This window comes from Mastigoproctus giganteus, chromosome 9 (genome assembly GCF_048544385.1).
Source record: "Mastigoproctus giganteus isolate SK-2022 chromosome 9, ASM4854438v1, whole genome shotgun sequence".
NCBI classification, from domain to species: Eukaryota; Metazoa; Arthropoda; class Arachnida; order Uropygi; family Thelyphonidae; genus Mastigoproctus; species Mastigoproctus giganteus.
In genome coordinates, this window is record NC_143583.1 from 131,113,383 (window position 1) to 131,139,442 (window position 26,060).

The following is a 26,060-nucleotide window of genomic DNA, read 5'->3' on the forward strand; positions in this document are numbered from 1 at the left end:
CCAAACACGAGAGGTAGTAGAACCTATAGTACTTAGTACTATGCTTGGGTTGAAGGTTGAGAAGATGAAAGAAGATATTTGTTGAGATTGGACTTGAACTTCTGTAGACTGTAATTTTCAGGAAATACATATGAAGGAAGGTTGTTGCAGAAAATATCAGTTGAATGAATAAACGAGGAAAGATGAAAAGTTGGTTCTGTGAGTTTGCAGTTGGACACTAAATGGATGTTGGCTGGTGGTGGCATGTGCTCGGACTATTTTGAAAGAGAGAGCGGCAATTAAAGAAGACAATTCAGAAGAACAGTGCCCATGGAAGTATCTGTAGAAGAGGCATGCAGCAGAAACAGTACATCTATGAGACAGCGAGTGGAGAGACTCTGTTAGAGACGAATCATTAATTAACCTAACTGCCCTCTTCTGAATGGAATCAAGGAGCCTGAGAGAGGTTTTGGGGGCACCACCCCCAGATGTGGGAACAATATTCCATGGCAGGGCGGATTTGTGATTTATACAGAGTGAGCAGCTGTTTGGAAGTAAAGTAACGCCGAGAGCGAAAGAGAAAAACAAGTTTTTTAGATGCAGAGGAAGCAATATTTGTAATGTGCTTGTGCCAAGAGCGATTAGAAGTCAGGGTAGTCCCCAAAAGAGATATATCATTTTGCCTAGAAATCGGAGTGTCACTAAAGATAAGCATAGGAGCAGAAGAATCCTTTTTGCGAGATATAAGACAAGACTGAGTTTTAGAAGGATTGAAATCAACTAAGTTGTTTTTGTCCCACTGGAGAATTATCTGAAGATTGGCATTTAAGGTATTGGTAGCAGATTTTCGAAAAGTTGAAGCTGATTGAGCAGGGCAAGGTTTCTCAAAATATAAAGTGGAATGCAATGTGCTATCATTGGCAAAACTATGGACAGGATTTCCGGTCAATGGAAGAAGGTCATTAATATATAAAAGGAAAAGAGTGGGCGGGAAAGAACTGAACCTTGGGGGCCACCGGCATTAGCGGAGAAGTTAGAAGACAGAGGGCCATCTACCATCATCTTCAGTGAGCGATCAGAGAGAAAACTGGATAACCAATTACTAAAAACAGATGGCAAACATAAGATGGAAGCTTGTTTAGAAGACCTTTATGCCAAACACAATCGAAAGCATTTGCGATGTCAAGAGCAACTACTTGTGTTTCACAACCTTTCCACTGAATTAGTCTATAAATGGATAACATAAGCCAGGATGTCACCAGTGGATCGACACTGACGGAATCCATACTGGCGATCTTTGATCAGACGGAAGGTTAATAGATAGTTTAAGAGTTGGCGGTTAATTGATTTCTCCATTACTTTAGAAAAAGTAGAAGTAATTGCAATGGGATGATAATTGGATGGGAGGGATTTGTCACCCTTTTTAGGAACTGGCTGGATATGAGAAAATTTCCAAGCAGAACGAAAAACAACTTTGGAATAAGAAAGTGAAAAAAGGCAGCAAAGAATTGGAGTAAGTTCAGGAGCACAGGTTTTGAGAACAAGTGGAGAAATACCATCGGGACCTGGAGCTTTCTTAGCATCAAGATTCGTCAAAATCCTTCTGACATCCTTTTGATGGAAGACCATAGGAGGCATTGAATGGGGGGTGTTGAGAATGGCGGGAGGTGTTTTAACAAGATCATTAATACATGAGTTGGAAGAAAAATGGGATGCTAGTAGGTCAGCTTTATCCTTGGCAGAAGTGACAACAGAACCATCTGGTTTGGACAGAGGTCGGAGCAGAGATGGGCAAAAGTTGCAGCCAATAGCTTTGGCAAAAGACCAGACTGCTCGACTACCATTAGGGCAAGAAGCAAGTTTTCTACTCTTAGCCTGTTCAAACTCTAGTTTGGACTGATTAATAACTGCTTTACAATTGTTGCGAGCTTTGGTATAGGCAGAAAATGAAACTGAAGAATTAGAAACAAGCCAATTACGATATGCAACATTCTTCTCTTGAACAGCCTTAGCACATTTATTGGAAAACCAAGGTTTAGTTAAAGGACGAGATTTTGAAGTGGAGTGTGGGATAAAGGATTCCATTCCTGCAAGAATAATTTCACTGACACGATCTGAGCAAATGTTGACATCAGAAGTTTTGAAACAGTAATCCGACCAAGGAAAAAAAGAAAATAAGTCTAGCAGGTCATCCCATTTTGCATTCTTGTAATACCAAACAACACGAGGTTGGGAATAGCCATGAGATAAAGGCTCCATTGGAGAAGAGACAATCACCAAGTTGTGATCTGAAGTGCCTAAAGGATCTCTCACTTCGACCATGTACTTAGAAGGGTTGTTTGTGAGAAAAAGATCAAGCGTATTGGCTGTATGATTAGGATTGTCCGGTATTCTTGTAGGTAAATGAACAATCTGTGCAAGGTCATTAGTAATTGCAAAAGCCTCAGCATCTCGACCAGCTGGGTTGTTGTGACTAGAAAACGGAAGCCAGCTGGAGTTGTGAACATTAAAATCAGCAAGGAAAATTATTTCACTGTTAGGAAAGTTGGACTGGAGAAAGTCAAGTTGCAAAGAGAAGAAGTCAAAGAGCTCCAAATGATTAGTGGAGTTGGGAGAACAGTAGAGACAACAGATGAATTTGACACAATGAGGTAGAGACATTTTAAGCCATAGAACATCAAAGAGAGGAGATTCCAAATTGCCAAGTCTCTGACAGGGAATATCAGAAGCACGTGTGCACAAGTACCACCTTTGAGGAGAAAGGAATCATACAGCGAATAATTTGGGCATTTGAGATGAGTAGTAGTTGAATAAACCGATAACTGAGATTCTGTCAGAAAAAGTACATGCGGTTTGGCAGACTGCAAGTGGAAATGAACATCGTTGAGATTAGAATTGAGACCACGTATATTTGTGAAATGAATTAGGAAGTGCTTAGGAGGTTTAAATCTTTTCGCAGATAAGCTTGCTCTATTAGTTTGACAATTTATGGTGTATTCAATAGTAAGAAAAAGTGAGTGGGACATGCTGTATGAAGTAATGAAATTTTTGGATATGGCGTACACATGGTAAGAATATACCGAGATCCTTGACATAACGTGGCCTTGACAATGCTCCCCGCATACACACTACTCGGGCTCCTTCCAGTCACTATCTGGCAGAGTAGAGGTAGCAAGATTATACTCTAGCTGATCCGGAAGCCTCCTAGAGTTGTTGTTGTTGTTTTGGTTTTTAGGAGCATTAGTAACTTAGGCCATATTGCTCCGGGATATGTGGTGGTCATTCCCTGACTTTCCGCATCTTCCATATTTGGTGGTGATGGGCTCGAATCCCGGTCTAATCAAGAAGCATGTGATACGCACTACTGCTCCTTCCCACCTGGCTACGGAGGCACCCACCTCCTAGAGAGTTACCAATAGGTTTGGTCCGGTGTAGTAACTAGCGGCCGGCCTGTGAACACAGTTTTAGAGCTGTATCCTCGAAATGTAAGGAATATTGGATTTCGCCACGATGTTCATCATAACCTCAAAAGTCATCAATCATACTGCATGATGGAAGAGATAGGGAAGGGTTGACCAGAACTTAGCTCTAGAGACTAAACATGGGTTCCACCACTTCAAGCCTCCAATAAGCAAAGTGGTGGTATTGCACCGGTTGATGAGAGTCATCTACCACCTAGTACTGCCTGGTAACATAGAGGGGCAGCATTCCTCCATGTGATGTGGGCGCCACACCTCAACCCCTGTTTACACTGGTTCACACCTGGGTGGTAACCCACCATCTATTTGTGCATGGAGGTTATACCCAGGATTACTAACAGTCCCACCATCGTGAAAGTGCAAGCAGAGGATTTGGCTGTCAGAGACCGTCCAGACTTCGCCGAAATTGGGTCCACTTGACTTGAGTGTCACCCGAATATCAGTTGCATCAGCGTTTTAGACTCCCAGGTAGCAAGTACAGCTTGTCTGGCATATCTGAGAGAATGTCCGTGACAACCTAACGGACCAATTATTATAATGGTTGCAATTTATTAGAATATTCTTCACCGTAGGGTGTAGACTGACAAAATGTACAAATAGGCGGATCTTCCCCCCATGTGTGTATAAATATGGGTTAGATGCATATGCCCAATACACATCCTAGTCAGGATCACCCTCTTTTGCCTATTTGATCACATGCTTAATGGCCACAACTTAGGTTCCTGTTTAAATTGAAACAGCTTATTGCTGCCCTGAGCCCTGCCAGTTTTGCAACCATTGCTCATCACACACACACGTTTTTAATGACTGATTTCTAGTCTCTATATGGCACTTGGTAGTTAGGAGAGCTTTCAGTGATTGGATGTTTAGCGATTTGATCTGCATATTCATTTCCTTTAATGCCTACATGACCTGGTATCCAACAGAAAAACTGATTGGTTAACAGCTTTTAATGCAATTATCTGTGATCTGATTTGCTTCAAGATGGAGTGGATTGGCTTAGATGGATTTTTCAATGATATTATTGCACTCAGAGAATCAGTGTAGATCATAGTTTGCTTACTGGACAGATTAATCACGTGATCCAGAGCTATTTCAGTCACCCACAGTTCAGAGAATAGACACTGCATTCCTTTGGAAGGGACACAGAACTAGAAAAGATAGAAGAAACTGCTGCTGCGCCCGCTGTCATACTTGTTTTTGAGCTATCGGTATATATTTGAAAGCACAGAGCATTTTTAGTTACATGTGCAGCACGGAGTTTCCTAACGGTGAGATCTACTGCTTGCTTTTTCCCACATTGTTGGAATGAGAATTCACAGACCAGTGTATAATCAGACCATGGAGGGTCATGTGTGCTTGTTTTCTGAAAGATATTACCCATGTCAAAACTCCAGCATTGTGTTAACTGCAGCAACCTTATCGCAAATGGCTTATTTTCGTTATGTTTGTTCTGATAAAAGGTGGTCCATTGGGGCTCAAATAAGTATGGCAAGACAGCATGAAAGAGAAGGCACCATATTTTTGCTACATAGTTGAGGAGCAACATTTCCCTCCAAAGATGGAGTGGAAGTTCATGTGCCTCTATATATAGACTCTGTACAGGGGATGTTCTGAATGCTCCTAAGGCAGTTCTTTGAGCACTGTGATGAATAATGTCTAGTCGAATTAGTGCACTTTTCCTGGCAGAGTCATTGAATGGAGCTCCATAATCCAAGCGAGATCGGATTAATACCTGATATAGCCGAAACAGTGTATCGGTTAGCACCCCACATCGATGAAGATAGTACTCTGAGGATATTTAAATTTTTCAAGCAAATGGTTCTCAGATATGTGATGTGTTGCCAGAAGTTTAATTTATTGTCCAGGATTAGGCCAATAAATCTGATAATATTGGAAAGAGGTATGGTGAAATTTTTAAGTTGTAATTCAAGCTCAGGGTGGATCTTACATTTTTTATAGAAATGAATATAGTTGGATTTTTGTGCTGATAAGTGGTAGCCATTGAGAGACATCCAGAGCTCAATTTTGTTAATTGAGATCTGAAGCTGTCTCTCATCAGAATTTATAGTTTTTCCTTTGCACGAAATCGTGAGGTCATCTGCATAGTAATATAATTCTACTGTGCTTGGAATATCATGGATGATATTTTTTATTCTTATTAAAAATAGCATTCAACTAAAAATAGATCTCTGAAGGACCCCCTCCTGCTGTATATGAATTCTAGAAAAAGCATTTAGATGGCTAGCCTGAAAGGTACTGTCCTGGAGAAAGCTCTCTGAATAAACAAGGGAAGCCTGCCTTGTAGTCCAAAGGTGTGAAGATCCCATAGAATACCAAACTTACCATAACTAGGTGATCATTTCTGAAAAAAGTGTTTCTGATGTTTGATTCTGCTTTGGTCATCATATCTAATGCAGATCTATTTTTCCGGAAGCCATACTGATTTTTATGTAAGATGTTATGTGATTCGAGAAACTAGGTGAGGCACTTGAGAACCATTTTTGCCAGTGTTTTCCCCAAACAACTAGTTAAGGAAACTGAATGATAATTTCTTGGATTTGAGAGGTCTTTTCCTGGTTTAAGGATGACTAATACAAGTTAATATCTCCAAGAGAAAGGGTAAACATGTTCCTGAAAAATTCTGTTAAAAAATATTATAAGAGTTTGTAAAGCAGCATCATTCAAGTGTTTTAGAATATTATAAAATATACTATCAGGGCCAGCTGCACTATTGGGTACTCTGTTAGAGATTCTGTTAACTCGGATATTGAAAAAGGCTGATTATATGGAAGAGACAAACCGGTGTTGAAATTTAACTTATGCCTTTCTGATATCCCTTTAATTTGTTAAAATGGAATGTCATATGAATTTACTGCTGAAATTTTTGCAAAAGCTTCAGCAAAAGTGTTTGCTATATCTTTGGGGTAAGACAGTTCCAGTCCATTACAGATCAATATAGGAGAGGATGACAATGGATATTTGCCATCCAGATGTTGGATTTTCCTCCAGATTAATCTAGTATCAGTGTTTTTGGAAGCAAAATGTATCAAGGAATCTTTTTTGGCTTTCCTTCTTATTTGTCGTGCTTTAGCATTAAGTTTTTTGTAATTTATAAGGTTAATTGTAGTGGGATCCTTGCAGAAAATATTCCAAGCTTTATTCTTTTCTTTTTTTGCTCTATTACATTCACCATTCCACCAGTAGTTTTTGCACATGCGTGGATGAGTCGACGACTGAGGAATAGCTTTGTCAACTGCTGCTAGCATCTATTTAGTAATATGGTCATTAGCTTCATCTATTGACTGGTTCAGAATGAAAGTTTTTACCTAAAACTGTATTTAAGGAAAAGTTTATCCAGTTTGCCTTTCAAAATTTCCATCTTCTGCGAGTTTCCTCATAGGGGGAGGTAGTTTGATCGCTGCTATTGTAGGGATGATCGCTATGCTGAAGATGATTGCTATTATTGTTATTGGTTTTTTTTTTTTTTTTTTTAGGAGCCTTTGGTTGGTTATTTGGAGCATTAGCAACTAAGGCCATATTGCTCCGGGGATATGCGGTGGTCATTCCCTGACCTTTCCACATCCTCCGTATTTGGTGGTCAAGGGCTCGAACCTCAGTCTAATCAAGAGGCATGTGCTGCTCCTACCCACCTGGCTATGGAGACACCTAAAAGATGATTGCTATTGTGGGGATTATCCAATACTGCCCTATTCATACTTGGGTACAGAGCAGGAGAGCACATAGATAGATCTGTGGCAGAAGTATTTCCTGTGGGAAAATGCACATGAGTATATGCACCGGTGTTCAGCAGAGTAAGATTGTGTGTGTCCAGTAATATTTCTATTAGCTTCCTCCTTTTATCCATATGCAGACTTCCCCATAATGGGTGGTGTCCACTAAAGTCACCCATCAAACAAATAGGAAATGGTATCTGGGCAAGGAGCTCATTAAAGTCTCTGAGTATATACGTTTGATTCGGTGGAAGATAAATAGAAACAACAAGAGATAAAATTATTCCAAGTTCTATTCTTACAACAACTTCTAAATTAGTTTTTAAGGGTATTTGTCTGGATGGGTTAGTAACGGACACCAAAACCGCTACACCTCCATAGGCTGCAGTTGCTGCATTCCTGTCATGCCTGTACAAAGTATATTTCTTTATTGAAGGGGTCACTTGTGGAGTTAAAAATGTTTCCTGTAAACAAATGTCTGCTGGACTGAAATCTTCGATTAGGACGTAAAGTTTATCTGTATTAGTATGTAGTCCTCAACAATTCCACTGTAAAATGCTATTGTTATTTGTTATTATTTTTTTTTTTTTGGTTTTTAGGAGCATTGGCAACTAAGGCCATATTGCTCCGGGATATGCGGTGGTCATTCCCTAACCTTTCCCCATCCTCCGTATTTCGTGGTGACGGGCTCGAACCCCAGTCTAATCAAGAAGCGTGTGCTACGCACTGCTACTCCTTCCCACCTGGCTACGGAGGTGCCTCCTGTAAAATGCACTGCATTATTTAGTTTTAGTGGTAGGACGATCCGGTTGCTTTTTAAAGGCAGAAGGTTTAAAGCAATTATTTTAATTTTATCTTTTTTAGGAAAGTTAGGCCGTCCAGTGTCCATATTTTATTCAACATAAATTTCTAATAAAGGTTGTTCTTTAGTTTTGCCATCTATATCCATTTCTGCAGTATTAATTTGGCTCTTAATAGAAGATTTGGCTTTTGCCATCCTGGTCTCACTTTGGGACTTTATGCCACTAGTAGAGAGAATGGAAATTGGGGTATTACAAGACTGGTCTCTGTTGTTTTTCTTCAAAGCTGGCTGAGGTACTGAAAGCTGAGCCCTAGCCAATTCAGTAAGCTATATTTTAGGTGGAACAGAGTCATTGGTTTGTGTAGCAACCAAACAATATTTGTTTGTAACATTTTCATATGCACGTGCAGGAGTATCTGTCATCTCGCTTCCTGATAGGTCACTTTGTGTTCGACTTTAAATTTCTGTATTTTTTTCAAAAAGTTTACATAACTCGCAATTTTTAGAATATGCAGAATAATCTTCCTTGCAATTAGGGCAAACAGGAGTCTCATTCCAACCCGCAGTGTAATACTCACATTCAGTACTCCAAACTTGCCAAATACTGTTAAAGCTGTTTATCTGTTTGAGTGTGATCCTGGGATCCACATTTTGGGCTAACTGTGTTTCCTCGACACGTTGTCTGAGAGTGCCAAACTTCTGGCACTTATAACACCGTACTGGATTTGTATACAGGGAATGATATGGCAATTTAGATAAACAGCTTTAACGGTATTTGGAAAGTTTGGAGTACTGAATGTGAGTATTACACTGCGGGTTGGAATGAGACTACCATCCCTATGATTCAAAATTCTCTTAGCTTGTATGACCTTTTGATCTTTCAGTTCTTGTAAAAGCATCTCTTCTGTTACATTCAACCGATTCCACTCAGAGACAACATCACTTTAGAACTATTTGGGGTGGTGTAGGTAGAGATTTTAACAGGAATTCCCCCAAATGTTGTAAGCTTTAACAATAGTTCTCAATGTTTGGACTGTGTTGTCTGAATGAGTAAATCCCCTGATGGATACGCTGGTTGGTGACTATAATTTTTAAGAGCTTAATTTCCTTGAAACGAGTTATACCAATCTGTGGTATTTGAGCTCGGAGGCTCTGATGCTGGATAGTTTTATTTATCCATGTCAGCTCCTTTTTTTCCCTGGGGCATTAGCTTTTCCACACAAATTACCAGCCCAGCTACAGGAAGGCAGGAGCAGTGCCGCTTGTGGACAAGTGTAGGATGGGATGACCTGCGAGATTTCTTTTCTTCTTTTTCTTGGTCGGATGACTGTTTTAAAAGTTCTGATGTAAAAATTTGCTCAGATTGTGTCAGTGAAATTATTCTTGTAGGAATGGAATCCTTTATTCCACATTCCACCTTAAAACTCGCCCTTTATCTAAACCTTGGTTTTCCAATAAATGTGCTAAGGCTGTTCAAGAGAAGAATGTTGCATATCATAATTGGCTTGTATCCAATTCTTCAGCTTCATTTTCTGCCTACACCAAAGCTCGCAACAATTGTAAAGCAGTTATTAACCAGTCCAAACTAGATTTTGAACAGGCTAAGAGTAGAAAACTTGCTTCTTGCCCTAATGGTAGCTGAGCAGCATTCTGGTCTCTTGCCAAAACTATTGGCCACAACTTTTGCCCATCTCTGCTCCCACTGTCAAAACCAGATGGTTCTATTGTCACTTCAGCCAAGGATAAAGCTCACCTGCTAGCATCCCATTTTTCTTCCAACTCGTGTAATAATGATCTTGGTAAAACATCTCCCACCATTCTCAACATGCTCCATTCAATGCCTCCAGTGGTCTTCCGTCAAAAGGATGTCAGAAGGATTTTGACGAATCTTGATGCTCAGAAAGCTCCAGTTCCTGTTGGTATTTCTCTGTTTGTTCCCAAAACCTGTGTTCCTGAACTTACTCCTGTTCTTTGCCGCCTTTTTTCGCTTTCTTATTCCAAAGGTGTTTTTCTTCTGCTTGGAAATTTGCTCATATCCAGCCAGTTCCTAAAAAGGGTGACATATCCCTCCCATCCAATTATCGTTCCATTGCAATTACTTCTACTCTTTCTAAAGTAATGGAGAAATCCATTAACCACCAACTCTTAATCTATCTAGAAACCTTCCGTCTGATCAATGATCGCCAATATGGATTCTGTCACTTTCGATCCACTGTTGATATTCTGGCTTTTATGTTACCCATTTATGGACAAATTCAATGGAAAAGTTTGATGAAACACAAGCAATTGCTCTTGACATCTCAAAGGCTTTCAATTGTGTTTGGCATAAAGGTCTTCTAAACAAGCTTCCATTTTATGGTTTCCCAACTGTGTTTTGTAATTGGTTATCCAGTTTTTCTCTCTGATTGCTCAGTGAGGGTAATGGTAGATAGTTCTCTGTCTCTTAACTTCTCCAGAAATGCTGGTGTCCTCAAAGCAGAGCCAGCCTTAGGGCGATTGGGCCCTGCGATTACCAGAAAAATTAAAATTAAACGAAAAAAGGAAAAAAAAAAAAACAGATGAAAAAAAGAGATAAATAAAAAGAAAAAGGAGAAGGAAAAAGGTTTTTTTTTTTTTAAAGTTAAAGGGCTCCTGTGAAACCCAAAATAATGACTTTTTTTTTTTTCACATATGTTTAGAAAATATGATTAGCATTTTATTATTTTTTTTTATTTATTTTATTATTTTTTTTTAATTCATAATATGTGAAACGCAAAGTCTGTATAATTTATAAAGATGTGGAAATTTTGGCCATTGTCTAGGTAATTATCTCAAGACCAGTTTTTATACATCCCTTGAAATATCAAAAGTAATTAATTTTCACACATGTATACCCCACTTTAGGTATGGACTAGACATAAGGTGGGGTATGCATGTATGAAAATTAATTATTTTTGTCTGGCTCCCGCTGTATGGCCGAGTAACCCCTCTTGCTCCGCTGAATGCAGTACGCATCGTTATAAAGTATTGTAATGTTGGTGTGTTTTCATTTGAATAATTGTGCTCCTTATGTAAGTAAGTAAAATTTATATTATTCTTCATTTTATTTATTGAGTTGGAGCTGGAACACAATACAAACCCAGTGGCATAACTATGCAAATTCAGCTGCATTGGAGCTGAGCTTGAAAGGGGCCCCATGAAATTGGAAAACAGATTCATTTCTCAAGACAATTGACGATTTTCATTCATAAACGAGCAAGTTTTTGAAATTAAATATAATACATTCTTATCAACCCAGCGACTGGCCACCACCCAAGTATTGTTTAGATTGATTCCAAGCTTATAGAAATATTAATAAATAAAAGATAGTTGTGAAATATTCAGCAACACCAGTGCCAAATATAAATATACATCACAGTGTGATTTTATTTTAGTGTTGATGAATTTATTTTATATTTTTTGTGTGCATGCATACTCTGATTGTTGTCATAGGAAAATATGTTTGATTTTACAATACACAAATTTGTCGCATAACACTCTGACTATAGACAGTGTTGTCGTTAGTAATGGCTATCAGGCTGGATTTGGCGTCTTCTTTTTTTTTTTTTTTTTTTCTGAAACAAAAAACTGCAAGGACTAGGAATGAGTTAAGTTTATGGTTTTGAGGTTCATTTCCATTTTCACAACAATATTATATCCTTGTCTATTGCTCTGTGTTTATACAGCCAACAAGAACTGGACTTTGTCATTGGCCATGAAAATACATTTTATAACCATTTTATATGTACTGTATCTGTTCTGTTTTGATTTGTGGCAGGAAAATTTGTTGCAAAGTTAATTGAAGGAGTAACTTGGGAAAAAAGAGTGGGAAATGAAACAAATCACAGAGATTTTCATTTGCTTTTTGGGAAGAAAAATAAAGTTATGCAGCAATTTTCAAACATCACGTACCATTCTGTGATTATACATTTTTAAATTTCTCAAAACATGAAAACATTTACTAATTACCACCATTTTTTTTTCCAAATTGTGATAGAAAGGTTGAAGATGTAAGTAAATTTATTATTCCAGTTTTCATTCACAAATTATGAATGATCCATGATGTTGTCCAGTTTTGACACTAATAAATGTTACTCATTGCTGTAGATTTATTTATTTATTTTACTATTCTTTGCATTCTGTTGCAATTTCACAGAACGATTTGTAATTTTATTACTCTGGTGTCAGTAATTTTTATTTTTTATTATTTTTTTTTTTTAATTGAAAATTTGTTGAAGAATCATTTACAGATCAGAGAAAGATATAATATGAATTCCGAAAAGTTATTTTTCTTGTATGCACTTTTTTTTTTTCGCTCAGTAAACAATGAATGCACACCTCTGAATAGAGAAGTATGCATTGATTTGCTTTGTGTGCAATGCAATGTCAACCTTGTAGTGATTCTGTAATAAGTGAATTTATTATTCCAGTTTTCATAAGTCTACATTAGGGACATTCACAAATTACAAATGGTCCACGATATTGGCATTTGTCAAACACGTAGTTTGTAATAATAATATATTTTACTCCTTGCTGTAGATTTATTTTATTTTATTTATTTATTTATTTTTTTTTACTATTCTTTGTCTGTGCGGGTAACACAGTGATATCGCCACCATTCTTTTCCCCACACCAGGCAGAAAAGGCCAGCGTTCAAATCCCATCGATGATGCAAGGAACTTTAATGGGCTTTAATGCAATGCACAATGCATAGCATTTTTCATAGCTATGCATTGTGCATTGGGTAATTGATCATAGTTGATCACAGCTGTGCACTGGGTAGTTGATCATTTGAGTGATTTGTGAATTTCGTTTTTCAGACAGTAGGGTAAGTAGGGATTTCAAACTGCGAAGAACAAAATGTACTTCAATAATATACAATGCTATAGCACCATATTTCGTGGATAATTTAAAACCTGATTTAGGAAATAGAAACTTTTGTTTATTATCAATGAAAGTAATAACATTAGTGTTATAAAAATGTTGGGAATTCTAATGCGGTACTTTCGAATTTCAAGAATCAATCTGTGTTAACTTTTCTTCACTTAATCAAACTCAATGAATGCACTACAGAAGATATATGAATCTTTGAAATCATCGCTAAGAAATAATGGATTAAAGTTGCACTGCTTATTGCACTTGTACTGACAATGCATTCATAATGGTTGGTATTAACAATGCTGTATAAGAAATTAAAAGCTGAGATTCCCTGTCTGTTTCTTATCAAGTGAGTAGATCATTCACTCCAACGAGCGGTGTCGATGAGTGTCTACCATGAAACAGATTTTCTTATTGTTCTCACACCCACCTGTTAAACAATCTAAATATAAGCTTTATAGTTTAAGAAATGATGGAGTTTCTCATCTGATCACTAATAAAGCACAAAGTGCACTTATTTTATACATTTCATTATTCTACAACAAGTAGGTTGAAACAAAACATGGAAGAAAATTTTTTCTAATCGTCTGTTGCCTTAATCTATTTTTAGAATGTAAAAAAATATAGAAGCACACAAAGCAGCCACACTAAAAGGAAGAGGAAAAGAGTCCCCAGAAGCACTGGAAAAAGAATTTTTCTATTGCAATAAAATCTGCCAAGTATTTTTCTTTTATTCTTGATTGTACACCCAATAACAGGGCTAATTAAGGTATTCTTGTGTCCCAGGCAGAAAGATTATCTCGGTGCCATTTGCATATCCTAGAAATCTGGGTAGAGATGCCAACTCTGATCTATAATCAGCATCTGGAGCCCCTGTGTCTGCATGGGTAGCACAGTGGTATCGTCACTGTCCTCCCCACACACAGTGGAAAAGGCCCAGGTTTGAATCCCATCAATGATGCAAGCAACTTTAATGGGATTTTTTCGCTACGCGGCTGTTAGTCGATCTCAGACGTAGATAGCAAGGTACTTTCCCCAAAAACGGGTTTTTTCATCCAGCAATAACAGGCAAAATGACCAGAGAACACACAGAGATTACGAGTAGATATAATCAATTGTGGGAGACCCTAATAAAATATTTTTTTTCTGGAGCCTCTGTAAGAATGATGCCCAGGGTGACTTCTGTTAGCTCGTGCCTTAATCCGGCCCTGATCAGGAAGAAATGTCCCTGACAATAAGATATGTCACCAGCGGAATGTTCACCAATATGCCAGTCGGTGTGTATGAACAGTTCATAAAATTTATCAATGTAAAGAGCAGTACAGGAGAAAATTTGTAAAATGTGCTGAAACAGGAATTTGAAATATTAGGATTAGACATAACTAATATCCGAGGTCAAAGTTATGACAATGGAGCTAATATGAAAGGAAAAGTTTCAGATGGTGGTGGTAGTAGTAGTAATACTAGTAGTAGTGGCATGTGATGCAAGAAAGCAAACGTATGAGCTTATGCAGTATCAGTCAAAAAAAATAATAAATAAAATACAAACCAATCCCCTCTATATATATCTGTCCAGTTCCTCCTGAAATTTATTTAACCTATCAACTTCCACGACAGATGGAAGTTTGTTCCAGCAATTAACCACCCGCTGGCTAAAGGCAAATTTCCGCACCTCTATTCTATATTTGTCCTTCCTCAATTTCAATTTATGCCCCCTTAGGTTCGTAATCTCAACAAGTGGAAGAATCCCATCAGAATGCAGCATGCTCAACCCATTCAAGGCCTTATATACCTCAATCAGATCACCATGCAGGTGCCTAGTCTCCAGCTGCTGCAATCTGCAGAACTTAAGCCTCTCCTGGTAAGAGGATCCCTTCATTCCCCTCACTAATCTTGTTGCCCTTCTCTGTACACGCTCAAGCAAATCTACATCCTTCCTAAAATGAGGCCTCCAGACCTGCACGCAGAGGCATGGCATGGCCTGACCATTGCCTTATACAGAGGGACAATCACCTCCTTTTCCCTGCTAACAAAATTTGTGTATATCATTGACAACACCCCATGACCTGCCCTGGCAGCCTGTCTGCATTGCTCAGAAAACTTCATATCTGACTGCACAATTACTCCCAGGTCTTTTTCTTTTTCTACCTCCTTAAGTGTAGTACCACACAGTTGGTACGTTTCTCTGGGGTTAATTCTACCCATATGCACTGCCCACTCGATAGTTGGGAACTGGACAGGAGAGAAGACTGGAAGATTCACTGCAGAGGTTGATCCAGTAGGAAAAAGAATATAAGTGGGTAAGTCAGCATTCAGTAGTCTTAGATTCTGTCCGTCTAGTGACATTTCAATGAGCTCTCCATTTCCATCTGAGACAGAAGAATTCCATAATGGATGATGTCCACTGAAGTGTCCTAATAATAACTGGGGAGGGTAACTGCAAAAGAAGGTTTTGCAGTTTACAAAACAAATCATACATGGCCAATTGGGTGGAAGATAAATCGAAATAAGTGTTAAAGCAACACCAATCATTATATGTGCCACAATGGCTTCTAAGGAGGTTTGGAGAACAATTCGCTTACAAGGAATTCTTGAGTCTATGAGTATGACTATTCCTCCACGAGCACTATTTATAAGGAACCTGCCTTGCTGAAACAGAGTATAGTATTTAACTGAAGCGGATACTCGAGGCATTTGATTTCTTTCTTATAGGGAGATACCGACTGATTAACTTGTTGATGACATTCATGATGCTGTGAAGGCCTCTGAAACTCCACTGGACCATGTTGTTCATTTTTTAGGTTTAGAATGAGAATTGGAATCTGTCTGCTTTTTAGAGGTGCTCTGCTTGTAACGGTCAAATTTTATTTTATCCTTTTTTGCGAAGAATGGACACAAGTCTGTGTTATCTTCCACATAAATATCTAGAATGGATTCATTACAACAATTATTCTCTGCAATAACTATAGCTGTGGTATCTTTCTTTCTTTCTAACATAATCTCGATTTTCAATTTGGTCTGGAATTACTGGAGCTGATTGGGCAGTAGGTAGTATTGAGATTGGAATAGTGTTCTTTCTATCTACAGTTTGTTTTCTTGATTGTGATGCAGACGATTACTACAGAAGAATGCTAAAGATACCATGAACAAAGAGAGTGTCCTGCAGAGAATTTTAAAAACCTGTGAATTGCTGAAAGACATAAAGAAGAGAAAAATGGTATATCTTGGACACCTGATGAGGAACAACAAATATGCAATTCAACAGCTAATTATTGAGGGGAGTATAGAAGGAAGAAGCCTGGGAGAAGACATACATCGTGGCTTGATAACATTAAGAATTGGACAGGACTCAACACCAAGCAGCTGTTCAGAGCTACCAGACACATTTGCCGTGGTGGATGCTGACTTCCGTGGCGCCTCCGTAGCCAGGTGGGAAGGAGCAGCACTGTGTAGCACACGCTTCTTGATTAGACCGGGGTTCGAGCCCATCACCACCAAATACTGAGGATGTGGAAAGGTCAGGGAATGACCACTGCATATCCCGGAGCAATATGGCCTTAGTTGCTAATGCTCCTAAAAACCAAATAACAAACAAACAGCTGACTTCCGTTAAGAGAGGGCACACAAAGAAGAAGAAGAGAAGATGCAGCCAATAGCAATGATCGAACCCATTCAGAAATTGACATTTTTGGGGTAACTGATGTACCTGTTTGAGTTGAAACTGTACGGTATCCTGGGATGCATCAGCATACGAACAAGTCGGCATATTTGGTAGCAGATGTTTTCTTGCTTCTGGGTATGAGACTTTCTTCTCCACTCTGTATTTTTCTATTTTTTTCTCTAGCTCCTTATTTGTCAAAGTACATACAAAATACTCATTCAGTTTGTTAGCTACCTCAGCAGGATCATCAACAATCGAACCATCAATATCAAGTGGATATTGATGGTTTGATTCTTCCCTTCCTTCTACAGTTTATATAAGTTAAGACGACTTTGCTGTTTTTCTTTGCATCTTTTGCCAGAGATTTCTTGTATTCTGCCTTCGCTTGCCTAACCTCTTTTGTGATGGGATTACAGACCCGCTTACATCTACAATAGTCGTCTGTGTCACCTGATAATTTATATGTATCCCATGCATTTTTCTTCTCTGCCATGAGTCTCATTAGTTCATCTGCCATCCATTTAGGCCTAAACCTTGAACAGTATTTCTCATAAAAGTTAGGACAAAAAGTCATGTAGCTTCCAAGATTAATTCCTTGAATGCTTCACATTTAGAACATCATCAGTTAGTCCCATTGTATAGAATTTAAACTGTCTGAGACCACTGTAGTCACTTAGAAAGCAAAAACCCTTCCCTTTACCTCCGACAGTAGTTAAACTTTAAGTAAATCCCACATCAGCACACCATGATCACTGCCACCTAGTGTTTCCTTTATCTGTAGATTCTTAATGCATTTAGAATCGCTGCTGATAATAAGTGCAAAAGTATTATTCCATCTAGTTGCCTCTCTAACATGCTGCTGAAGAAAACACTCATCCAACAAATCCACAAATGCCTTGCTAGTGTGCAAGTGACCAACCCACAAGTTCCAGTCAGTATCTAGGAAGTTAAAATCCCCCATTATAAAACAATCTGATTTACTGGCACACTATTTCTCTGTACAGTTTTCACTGTAGTCATCAGAGTCATTAGGCCTATAACACAACTCTAGACAGGCTGCCAGAGTAGGTCTTGGGGTCTTCTCAATGATAGGAATTTTGCGAGCAGAAATAAGGAGGTGATTATCCCTTTGTATAAGGCAATGGTCAGGTTGCACCTTGAGTACTGCGCACAGGTCTGGAAGCCCCATTTTGGGAAAGATGCAGAGTTACTAGAATGAGTACAGAGAAGGGCAACAAGACTGGTGAAGAGAACAAAGGAGTGCTCTTATGAAGAATTGCTTAAGTTCTGCAAATTGCAGCTTCTGGAGACTAGGAACTTGCAAGGCAATCTGACTGAGATAAGGCTTTGAATGGATTGAGCAGCAAGCTCAATCCTGATGGCACTCTTCCTCTTGCTCGGATTGCAAACCTGAGGCGGTCACAGATTCACACTGAGGAAAGACAGCTGTAGAATAGATGTGCAGAAGTTTGCCTTTAGCCAGCAGGTAGTTGATTGCTGGAACAAACTTCCATCTGTTCTTTGCATCGATGAATTTCTCTCACTTCTTCCATCTTTTTACCTAGTAGCGTATGCCGATGATATTTCGATCCCAATCACAGATAAAGACCATAATCAGCTTCAACTCAAAATCTCTGCCTTGCTCTCTGTGATCCATAGTTAGCTTCAAAAGACTCAGCTTATACTGAATCCAGAAAAATCAAAATACATGGTATTTAGAATGAAAAACAAACCACTAAACATTGATTTAGACCTTACATACAAAGAAAAACAACTTGAAAGAGTGAATGAAACCAAGTTTCTCAGAATATAGCTAAATGATAAGTTATGTTGGGAAAAACAGATACAGGAACCCTACAAAAACAGGAACCCTACAAAAGAAAACTTCGTCACTAGCGGGAATACTCACCAAGGCCTCTGCCTGGGTGTCTCCTTCCCTTCTCAGACTAGTATTCCTTTCTTTAATTCAGCTGCACTTCACCTATGGAATCATCTCATGGGATACCACCAGCCAAGAAAGCCTTGCAAGAATCAACTCCACTCTCAATCGATGCATTCGTTCAATTTTGGGCCTTCCCTGGAACACATCAGTTAGTTCAAGATACAAGGAAGTGAGATTCCTCAGCATCTACCAACTGCTACAGAAAGCTGAGGCGGTCTCTGTTTACAATACATTGAAGACACCAGCGTTTCCCCATCTCTTCAGATCCTTTTTCATAACCATAGATGAAGAAGAAATATCATACAATCTAAGAAAGGAAGCCAACCTGAAGTTTCCACTTTTCAAAAAAGCCATAGGTCAGAAAAGTATAAAATACAGAGGTGCTAAAACATGGAACAAACTTCCTGCAAAAATCGAAAATGTCACTTCACTAAATCAACACATCACCAGAGATGTCTGATTCAAATTACCTTCCACTCAACTCCTGGATTTTAAAAACACCAACATGGAAATAACGTACAAATGTTAAAGGAAGCAGTTGATAAATAATTTGTAAATTTCTGTGTATTTATCTCATCATTTTTCTTTTCTCTCCTCATTTAATTGTAAAAATGTTCACAATGATATTATAAGTAGTGATGCTTTTCGAAGTCTTCTGTAAAGAAATGTACAAAAAACTCCAATTTATTTGTCTTTTCTCTTGAACATTACCTGTACAATTTCAGAACTGCATATTTTTCAATTAAATATTTGTATATTCATCGTTTTTTAAAGGAAACACCCCCTAAAAAGCCATTGGCTTATGTGTTCTCCCTCCCTTTTTTGCTGGTATCTCCCAAAAAAGTGTAACATAAAATAGGGATAAATAAATAATTATTATTGTTGTTGTTGCTCTTATATTATTTCTCCCTAATTGGGGGATTCCACTCCATGATGGGTACTGCTACCAAGTACACAGGGTGGTAGGGCGCCTCCGTAGCCAGGTGGAAAGGAGCAGCAGTGCGTAGCACATGCTTCTTGATTAGACCGGGGTTCGAGCCCATCACCACCAAATACGGAGGATGCGGAAAGGTCAGGGAATGACCACTGCATATTCCCGGAGCAATAGCGCCTTAGTTGCTAGTTACTAATGCTCCTAAAATCCAAATAACCAACAAACCAACACACTGTGGTTGTAATGTCTGGTGTTACTGTTAGTCGAGGAAATAGCTGACTATCCTACAGGTGTTCAGGATTGCGACTTTCTGGAGTTCCTTTTAGGTGTTCTCTGGGAGACCTATTGCTGCTAGGCTGCTATGTAGAGTCTTTGGTACCATACCGGTTGTTGACACGATGATTGGGATGGTTGATACTTCTTGCATATGCCACATCTCCTTGATCTCATGTCTCAGGTTCGTGTACTTCCTAATTTTTTCACATGGGTTTTCTGGACATTGCTAGTGTTCAGCATTGCTATATCAATCAGGTAGGTAGCCTTTTCCATCTTGTCCACAAGGGTTATATACGGTCTGTTGTGCAGGATTGTCCTATCCGTTATTATGGCGCGGTCGCAGTACATCTTGTGGGTTGGGGTCTCTAGTACTGCCTGGGGTTTGTACTTGTAGTACGGTACACTTTCTTTGACCAATGTATTTCCTTGCTAGTTTCTGATGTATTCTCCTGGCTACCTGGTCGTGTCTATGAGTGTACTCAGCTGGGTGATCACTTTGCATCCCACGGTGATGTGTTGGATCGTTTCTGAGGCCAGGTGGCATCATCGAAATTTGTCATCTAGCACTCCGAGCTCCTTGGCAATGTATTTTCTATAGTTCCTGGTGTTGATTACCTGGTCTTGGATGGCGAGCATGAATCCTTCAGTCTCGGGGAAGAGTGTCCCGCTTGTGAGCCATGCATTGGAAGCAATTTTATCTATGTGATCCTGATGGAGATCATTGTAGTGTCTGCCATGGAGAATCTTCTCTGCCCATCTTTCTAGCTTCGTTTGTACCTCCTGGTTGTGGGGAGACTCCTCGCTTAGTTTGAGTGGGGTATACCACTTGTCTATCTTCCTTATGGCCTGTGGATGCAAAAACCCATTTGTGAAAATGGGTTTTTGCAGATCCACAGGTGAGTTTGCAGTCTTTAGCAAAGGGAAATTTTCATTTTCTATGATTGCTCCTTTTAGCACTGGAAGGGTAACTTTTCCCTCCAGGGTTCTGGCCCTGCCACAGGGCACCAGTGCCATGAGTTGACCAAGCAGGGGAGGGGGGGGAGGGAGAGAGAGAGAGAGAGAGAGAGAGAGAGAGAGAGAGAGAGAGAGAGAGAGAGAGAGAGAGAATTTTTGATACTGTGCTTTATTCCACTAAATTTTATATTCAGTTAAACAAAATTAAATCATATTTTAAAGATATTTTTCATTTCTATGTTCACATTCATTTGAATGTGAATACAGAAATTATGGGAAGAATGGAAAATTGAAAGGAAAAGCACCTCTCTCCCCTTCTAAATATACAAGCTGACCACTGTACTCTAGCAATGCAAGAAATGGAAAGAATCAAAAATAAAATAAGGCAGAAAGTCGTAGGATAAATTTAGAAATTTATAATCTCCCTCTTTTTTTGTGGTGGCCCTAGGATTTCCAGTTGGGATTGGGGGGAGAGGCTAAAGCAGTTTTCTGGGAAGGGGCTAAAACAGAGTGTTTGTGGAATAATTACGCTTTAATCGTAGTGTAGCAGAATATAAATGCACTATTCTGATCTTCAGACCATACTGCCACTGAGTCTAATGAAACACACCCAAAAGGAGACAGATATTAAACAGAGGAAATTACACTTACTTGATAAAGTAAGTCTTTCCTTCTTTATCAATGGCTGCTTCCCAACCATAAGGAAGTCCAGTTCCACCAGGGTTCCATGATTCCACAGGTGGCAACCACGATGAAGTCTTTGTTTCATGACTGAAAAATAATTTTAAAATATAGCAAGCATTATTTGCATCACTGTGTAAATATGAAAGTAGCTCAGGAGTTATATCCAAAAATTATCCTGCATATGACAATGACTTCTCTTTCTTTTGGGAGCAATTCACAGTCAATTTACACTCACTTACCTTCAGAAGGGTACACATACAAAGGGTACTAAGAAAGTTTTGCAATATGACGCAATAATGAATCACAGAAAGCTACTTGTTGCTGCATGTTGAGACATGTTCATACGTGCATAGTAGCCGCCGTGCCAAGTCGATGGGCTCAGTTATTCATTAGTAGTGAGAGTGTAAAGTGCTTGCAATGGCATCGTGGTCACGAAATGAGATAAGGACAGTTTTGCGGTATAATTTCGTGCGTGGTTTAACCATAGACCAGTGCTTAGAAGAAATGACTCTTGCACTAGATGATGATTGTCCACATCATACAATGATATTCAGGTGGAATAGAGAATTCCAAAGGGGAAATTTCATTCTGGAGGATTCAGAGGCCGGGATGGCCACGAACGTCAGTTATGGAGGAAAACGTTACTGCTGTGAGGAAAATGCTTGACGAAAACAGGCGAGTGACCTACCAACAGATTGAGGATACTTTGGGCCTAAATGCACAAGCAATTCGTTCGATTCTGCAAGATCATTTGCACGTGAAGAAACTTTGTTCTCTCTGGGTGCCGCATCAACTGACTGAAGAGCAGATGACACGACGTGTGACTTGGTGCCGGGAGATGTTAAAAAAGTTTGATAAGGGACAATCTCGGTATGTGAACAACATCGTGACAGGTGACGAGATTTGGCTGTACTATTACGATCTGCCGACCAAGGCTCAAAACAAAGTTTGGGTCTTTCATGATGACGACACACCCGTAATTGTCAGAAAATCCCGATCTGTAAAGAAGAAAATGATAGCTGTATTTTTCAAATCGAGTGAAATTGTGGAACGTTGTTTTGGACACGCAGAAGACAGTCACAGCTAAGAGGTATACTGAACAATGCCTGCCTAAAGTCATTGGATCTATGAAGAACCTGTGGCCAAAGTCAAGAATGGACACCTGGTACCCCCATCACGAAAATGCTCCAGCTCACCGCGTAAGGCGCCTCCGTAGCCAGGTGGGAAGGAGCAGCAGTGCGTAGCACACGCTTCTTGATTAGACCGGGGTTCAAGCCCGTCACCACCAAATACGGAGGATGCGGAAAGGTCTGGGAATGTCCACCGCATATTCCCGGAGCAATATGGCCTTAGTTGCTAATGCTCCTAAAAACCAAATAACAAATAACAAATAACAGCTCACCGTGCCAAAGCCTGCACCGAATATTTGACCACGACAGGACTGAAACTTCTCGAGCACCCTCCCTACAGTCCAGACCTTGCTCCCTGCGACTTTGCACTGTTCCCGCATGTGAAAATGAAGCTAAAAGGGAGGCGGTTTTCCAGTGATGAGGACCTTCTACGGGCTTGGGACAACGAGTGTGCTTTACTCCCTAGTGAAACTTGGCAGAACTGGTTTAAAGATTGGTTTCGGAGGATGGAGAGGTGTATTGAATGTAGAGGAAATTACTTTGAAAAAATTAAATAAACAAAGCTGTATTGCAAAACTTTCCTAGTACCCTTTGTACTTTTAAAAATTAGTCACAAAAATTTTTGCAAGATAACAATTTTCCAGAAAGTAAATTCCATAAAATGTGCCAAAAATATATTAGTTATATAAGTGGCTGAGGATGTGTTTGCATGAAGAATGAACTATGCTGAATACCTGGAATGCATGGGCCTGTAACAGTGCATCAAGGGATTATTTCAGAGCCATTTCACATAAACCACGCTTTTTTTAAGACTACATGTTTTTAATACATTTTTAAGACTACATGCGCTTTTCAAGAGTGCATATATTTAATAGTTGTAATATATATAATGTTGCTTTATTCAACACAAAAAATAGCCTTTAGTTAAGGCTAACAAAACACATACATATATACAAGTTTCTGTTTGTTTCAGAAATTTCCCTGTTGTTACATTCAAAACCAAAAAATAGATAAATAAATAAATAAAACAGCCTTAGCTCACAAAACGTATGTAATATGTTATACAGTAGAACAAATTGGCAGTTAAAAGTTAGTAGTAGTAGTAGTGGCATGTGATGCAAGAAAGCAAGTGTATGAGCTTATGCAGCATCAGACAAAAAAAAAAAAAAAAAAACACACCATTCCCTCCTTAAATTTATTTAACCTGTCAACTTCCACAACGTCAGATAGAAGTTTGTTCCAGCAATTCACCACCCGCTGGCTAAAGGCAAATATTTCTGCACATCTATTTTCTACATCTGTCTTTTCTTAATTTGAATTTATGTCCCTTTAGGTTTGTAATCTTACTAATGATATTAAGAGTAGGAGACCGGCAGAATTACTTAACAAGTACAGGTCACTGTTGAACAAAAGCCGAGAATTAGGGTTGAATTTGAAAGTGTCTGCAATTCTGCCCAGACACGATAGGAGGAAGTATATGATGAGAGCCTTGTCGATCAATTCGGCCCTGGAAAGATTGTGCAAGGTTCAAGGGGTAGAATTTTTTTCAGCCTGGACTCTACTTGTTAACAGGAGAGATTGCTTCTACAGGGATGGGATACACTTAAATAGAAAGGGTGCAAGAATATTTGCTGATGCTATCGAGGCAGTGTTAGGTGGATCGGAAAACTGCTAGCTTGGGGAGAGACAAAGACCAATAGATTGACAGTAGCCACTGGCAGAGGTGAAAGAGATTCTTGCACTGCTTCTATTAGAATGAGCAGAAGCCTGAAAAACAAGATGCATGATATTTCAGAGACTGCTGGGAGCCACTGCGGTACAAGTAAACACATGGGTTGTGTTAGGGTAGCTAAGAATAGAAACAGGTGCAGGTATACTTGAGGGTACACCAATGCTAGGAGTTTAGTAAATAAATTTGATGAATTTGAGGTATTGCTCAAAACATCAAAGGCAGATATTGTTGGGATATCAGAGACGTGGTGTCACACAGATATAAGGGATGCAGAACTGGAATTTTGGGACTACAATGTCTACAGAAAGGATAGACAGGATAGGAAGGGGGAGGGGTTATGCTATTAGTTAAGAAACACATAAAAACCAAGGAAGTGAAGCCAGTCGACATCGCTGGACAGTACAGTGTTGAGTCAGTTTGGTGTGACATAAGCATTGGGAGATCAAAATTGAGAGTAGGAGTGTGCTATAGGCCTAATGACTCTGATGAGTATAATAAGAAACTGTACAGGGAAATAGAGTGGGCCAGTAAATCAGAGAGTCTTATAATGGGAGATTTTAATTTCCCAGATATTAACTGGAATTTGGGGGCTGGTCACTCACACACTAGCAGGGCTTTTGTGGATTTATTGGATGATTGTTTTCTACATCAGCATGTTCGGGAGGCAACTAGAGGGAGTAATACTCTTGATTTGATTATCAGCAGTGATTCTTCATGCATTAAGAATCTGCAGATAAATGAACCACTGGGTGGCAGTGATCACAGTGTGCTGAAGTGGGATTTACTCAAAGAGGTAACTACCATTAGGGAAGGGTTATTGCTTCCGTAAAGGCGACTACGATGGACTGAGACAGTATTTAAATTCTATACAGTGGGACCAACTGATGATGTTACCAACAGCAAATTCAAAATGGGAGCATTCAAAGAACTTTTCTTGGAAGCTACTAGGCTTTACATACCAACTAAGAAATATTGTTCAAGGTTTAGGCCAAAATGGATGTCAGATGAACTAATGAGGCATATGGCAGAGAAGAAAAATGCATGGGATACTTACAAATTAACACATGACACAGAGGCCTATGATAGATACAAGTTGATATGCAACCAAGTTACAAAGGAGGTTAGGCAGGCGAAGGCAGATTACAAGAAATCCTTGGCAAGGGATGCAAAGAAAAACAGCAAAGAGTTCTTTACTTATGTAAACTCTAGAAGGAAGGGGATGATTCAGATTGGTCCACTTGATATTGATGGGTCAACTATTGATGATCCTGCTCAGGAAGCTAACAAACTAAATGAATATTTTGCATCGACATTCAGACATGAGGAATTATTCGGCGAGGGGAATGCCAGAGGTGTATTCAACTCTAGCAGTAAGCTACAGAATCTTGAAATAACTGGGAGTAAAGTGGAGGAGAAACTGTTTAAGATAAACACAAGAAAGGCACCCGGGGTGGATGGAATCTATCCAATTATATTAAAGGAGGCAGCAAAGGAAGTAAGCAAACTCTTAGCCATAATAATGAAAGCTTCCTTGGACTCAGGGAAGGTACCCATAGACTGGAAATTTGCAAATGTGACCCCAATTCACAAAGGAGGATCAAAGGCTGACACAAGTAATTATAGACCTGTGAGCTTAACTTCTGTTCCAGGAATATTAATGGAGGCACTGGTTAAAGAAGCACTGCAGGATCATTTAGACAAGACTTCAGTTATAGCTCGGACACAGCATGGTTTTGTTAAGGGCAAGTCTTGCGTCACCAATTTGATTGGATACTATGATGCAGTCACAAAGGAACTGGATGCAGGGAATAACTTGGATATTATATACTTGGATCTTAGAAAGGCTTTCGATACTGT

At 39.2% G+C, this 26,060-nt stretch overlaps 1 protein-coding gene across 6 annotated transcripts in view; it reads right to left on the reverse strand.

Moving 5' to 3' along the window:
* Positions 1 to 26,060, reverse strand: part of LOC150080735 (uncharacterized) — an 856,799-nt gene that overhangs the window by 244,891 nt on the left and 585,848 nt on the right. For all 6 annotated transcript variants that reach the window (XR_016547438.1, XR_016547439.1, XM_090382087.1 and 3 more), the window contains one exon: positions 21,309 to 21,428. Coding sequence is in view for 4 of the 6 variants with exons in the window: in XM_090382087.1 (XP_090238213.1) it covers positions 21,309 to 21,428 (120 nt within the window). In the remaining 2 variants the exon portion in view is untranslated. The remainder of the gene's footprint in view (positions 1 to 21,308; positions 21,429 to 26,060) is intronic.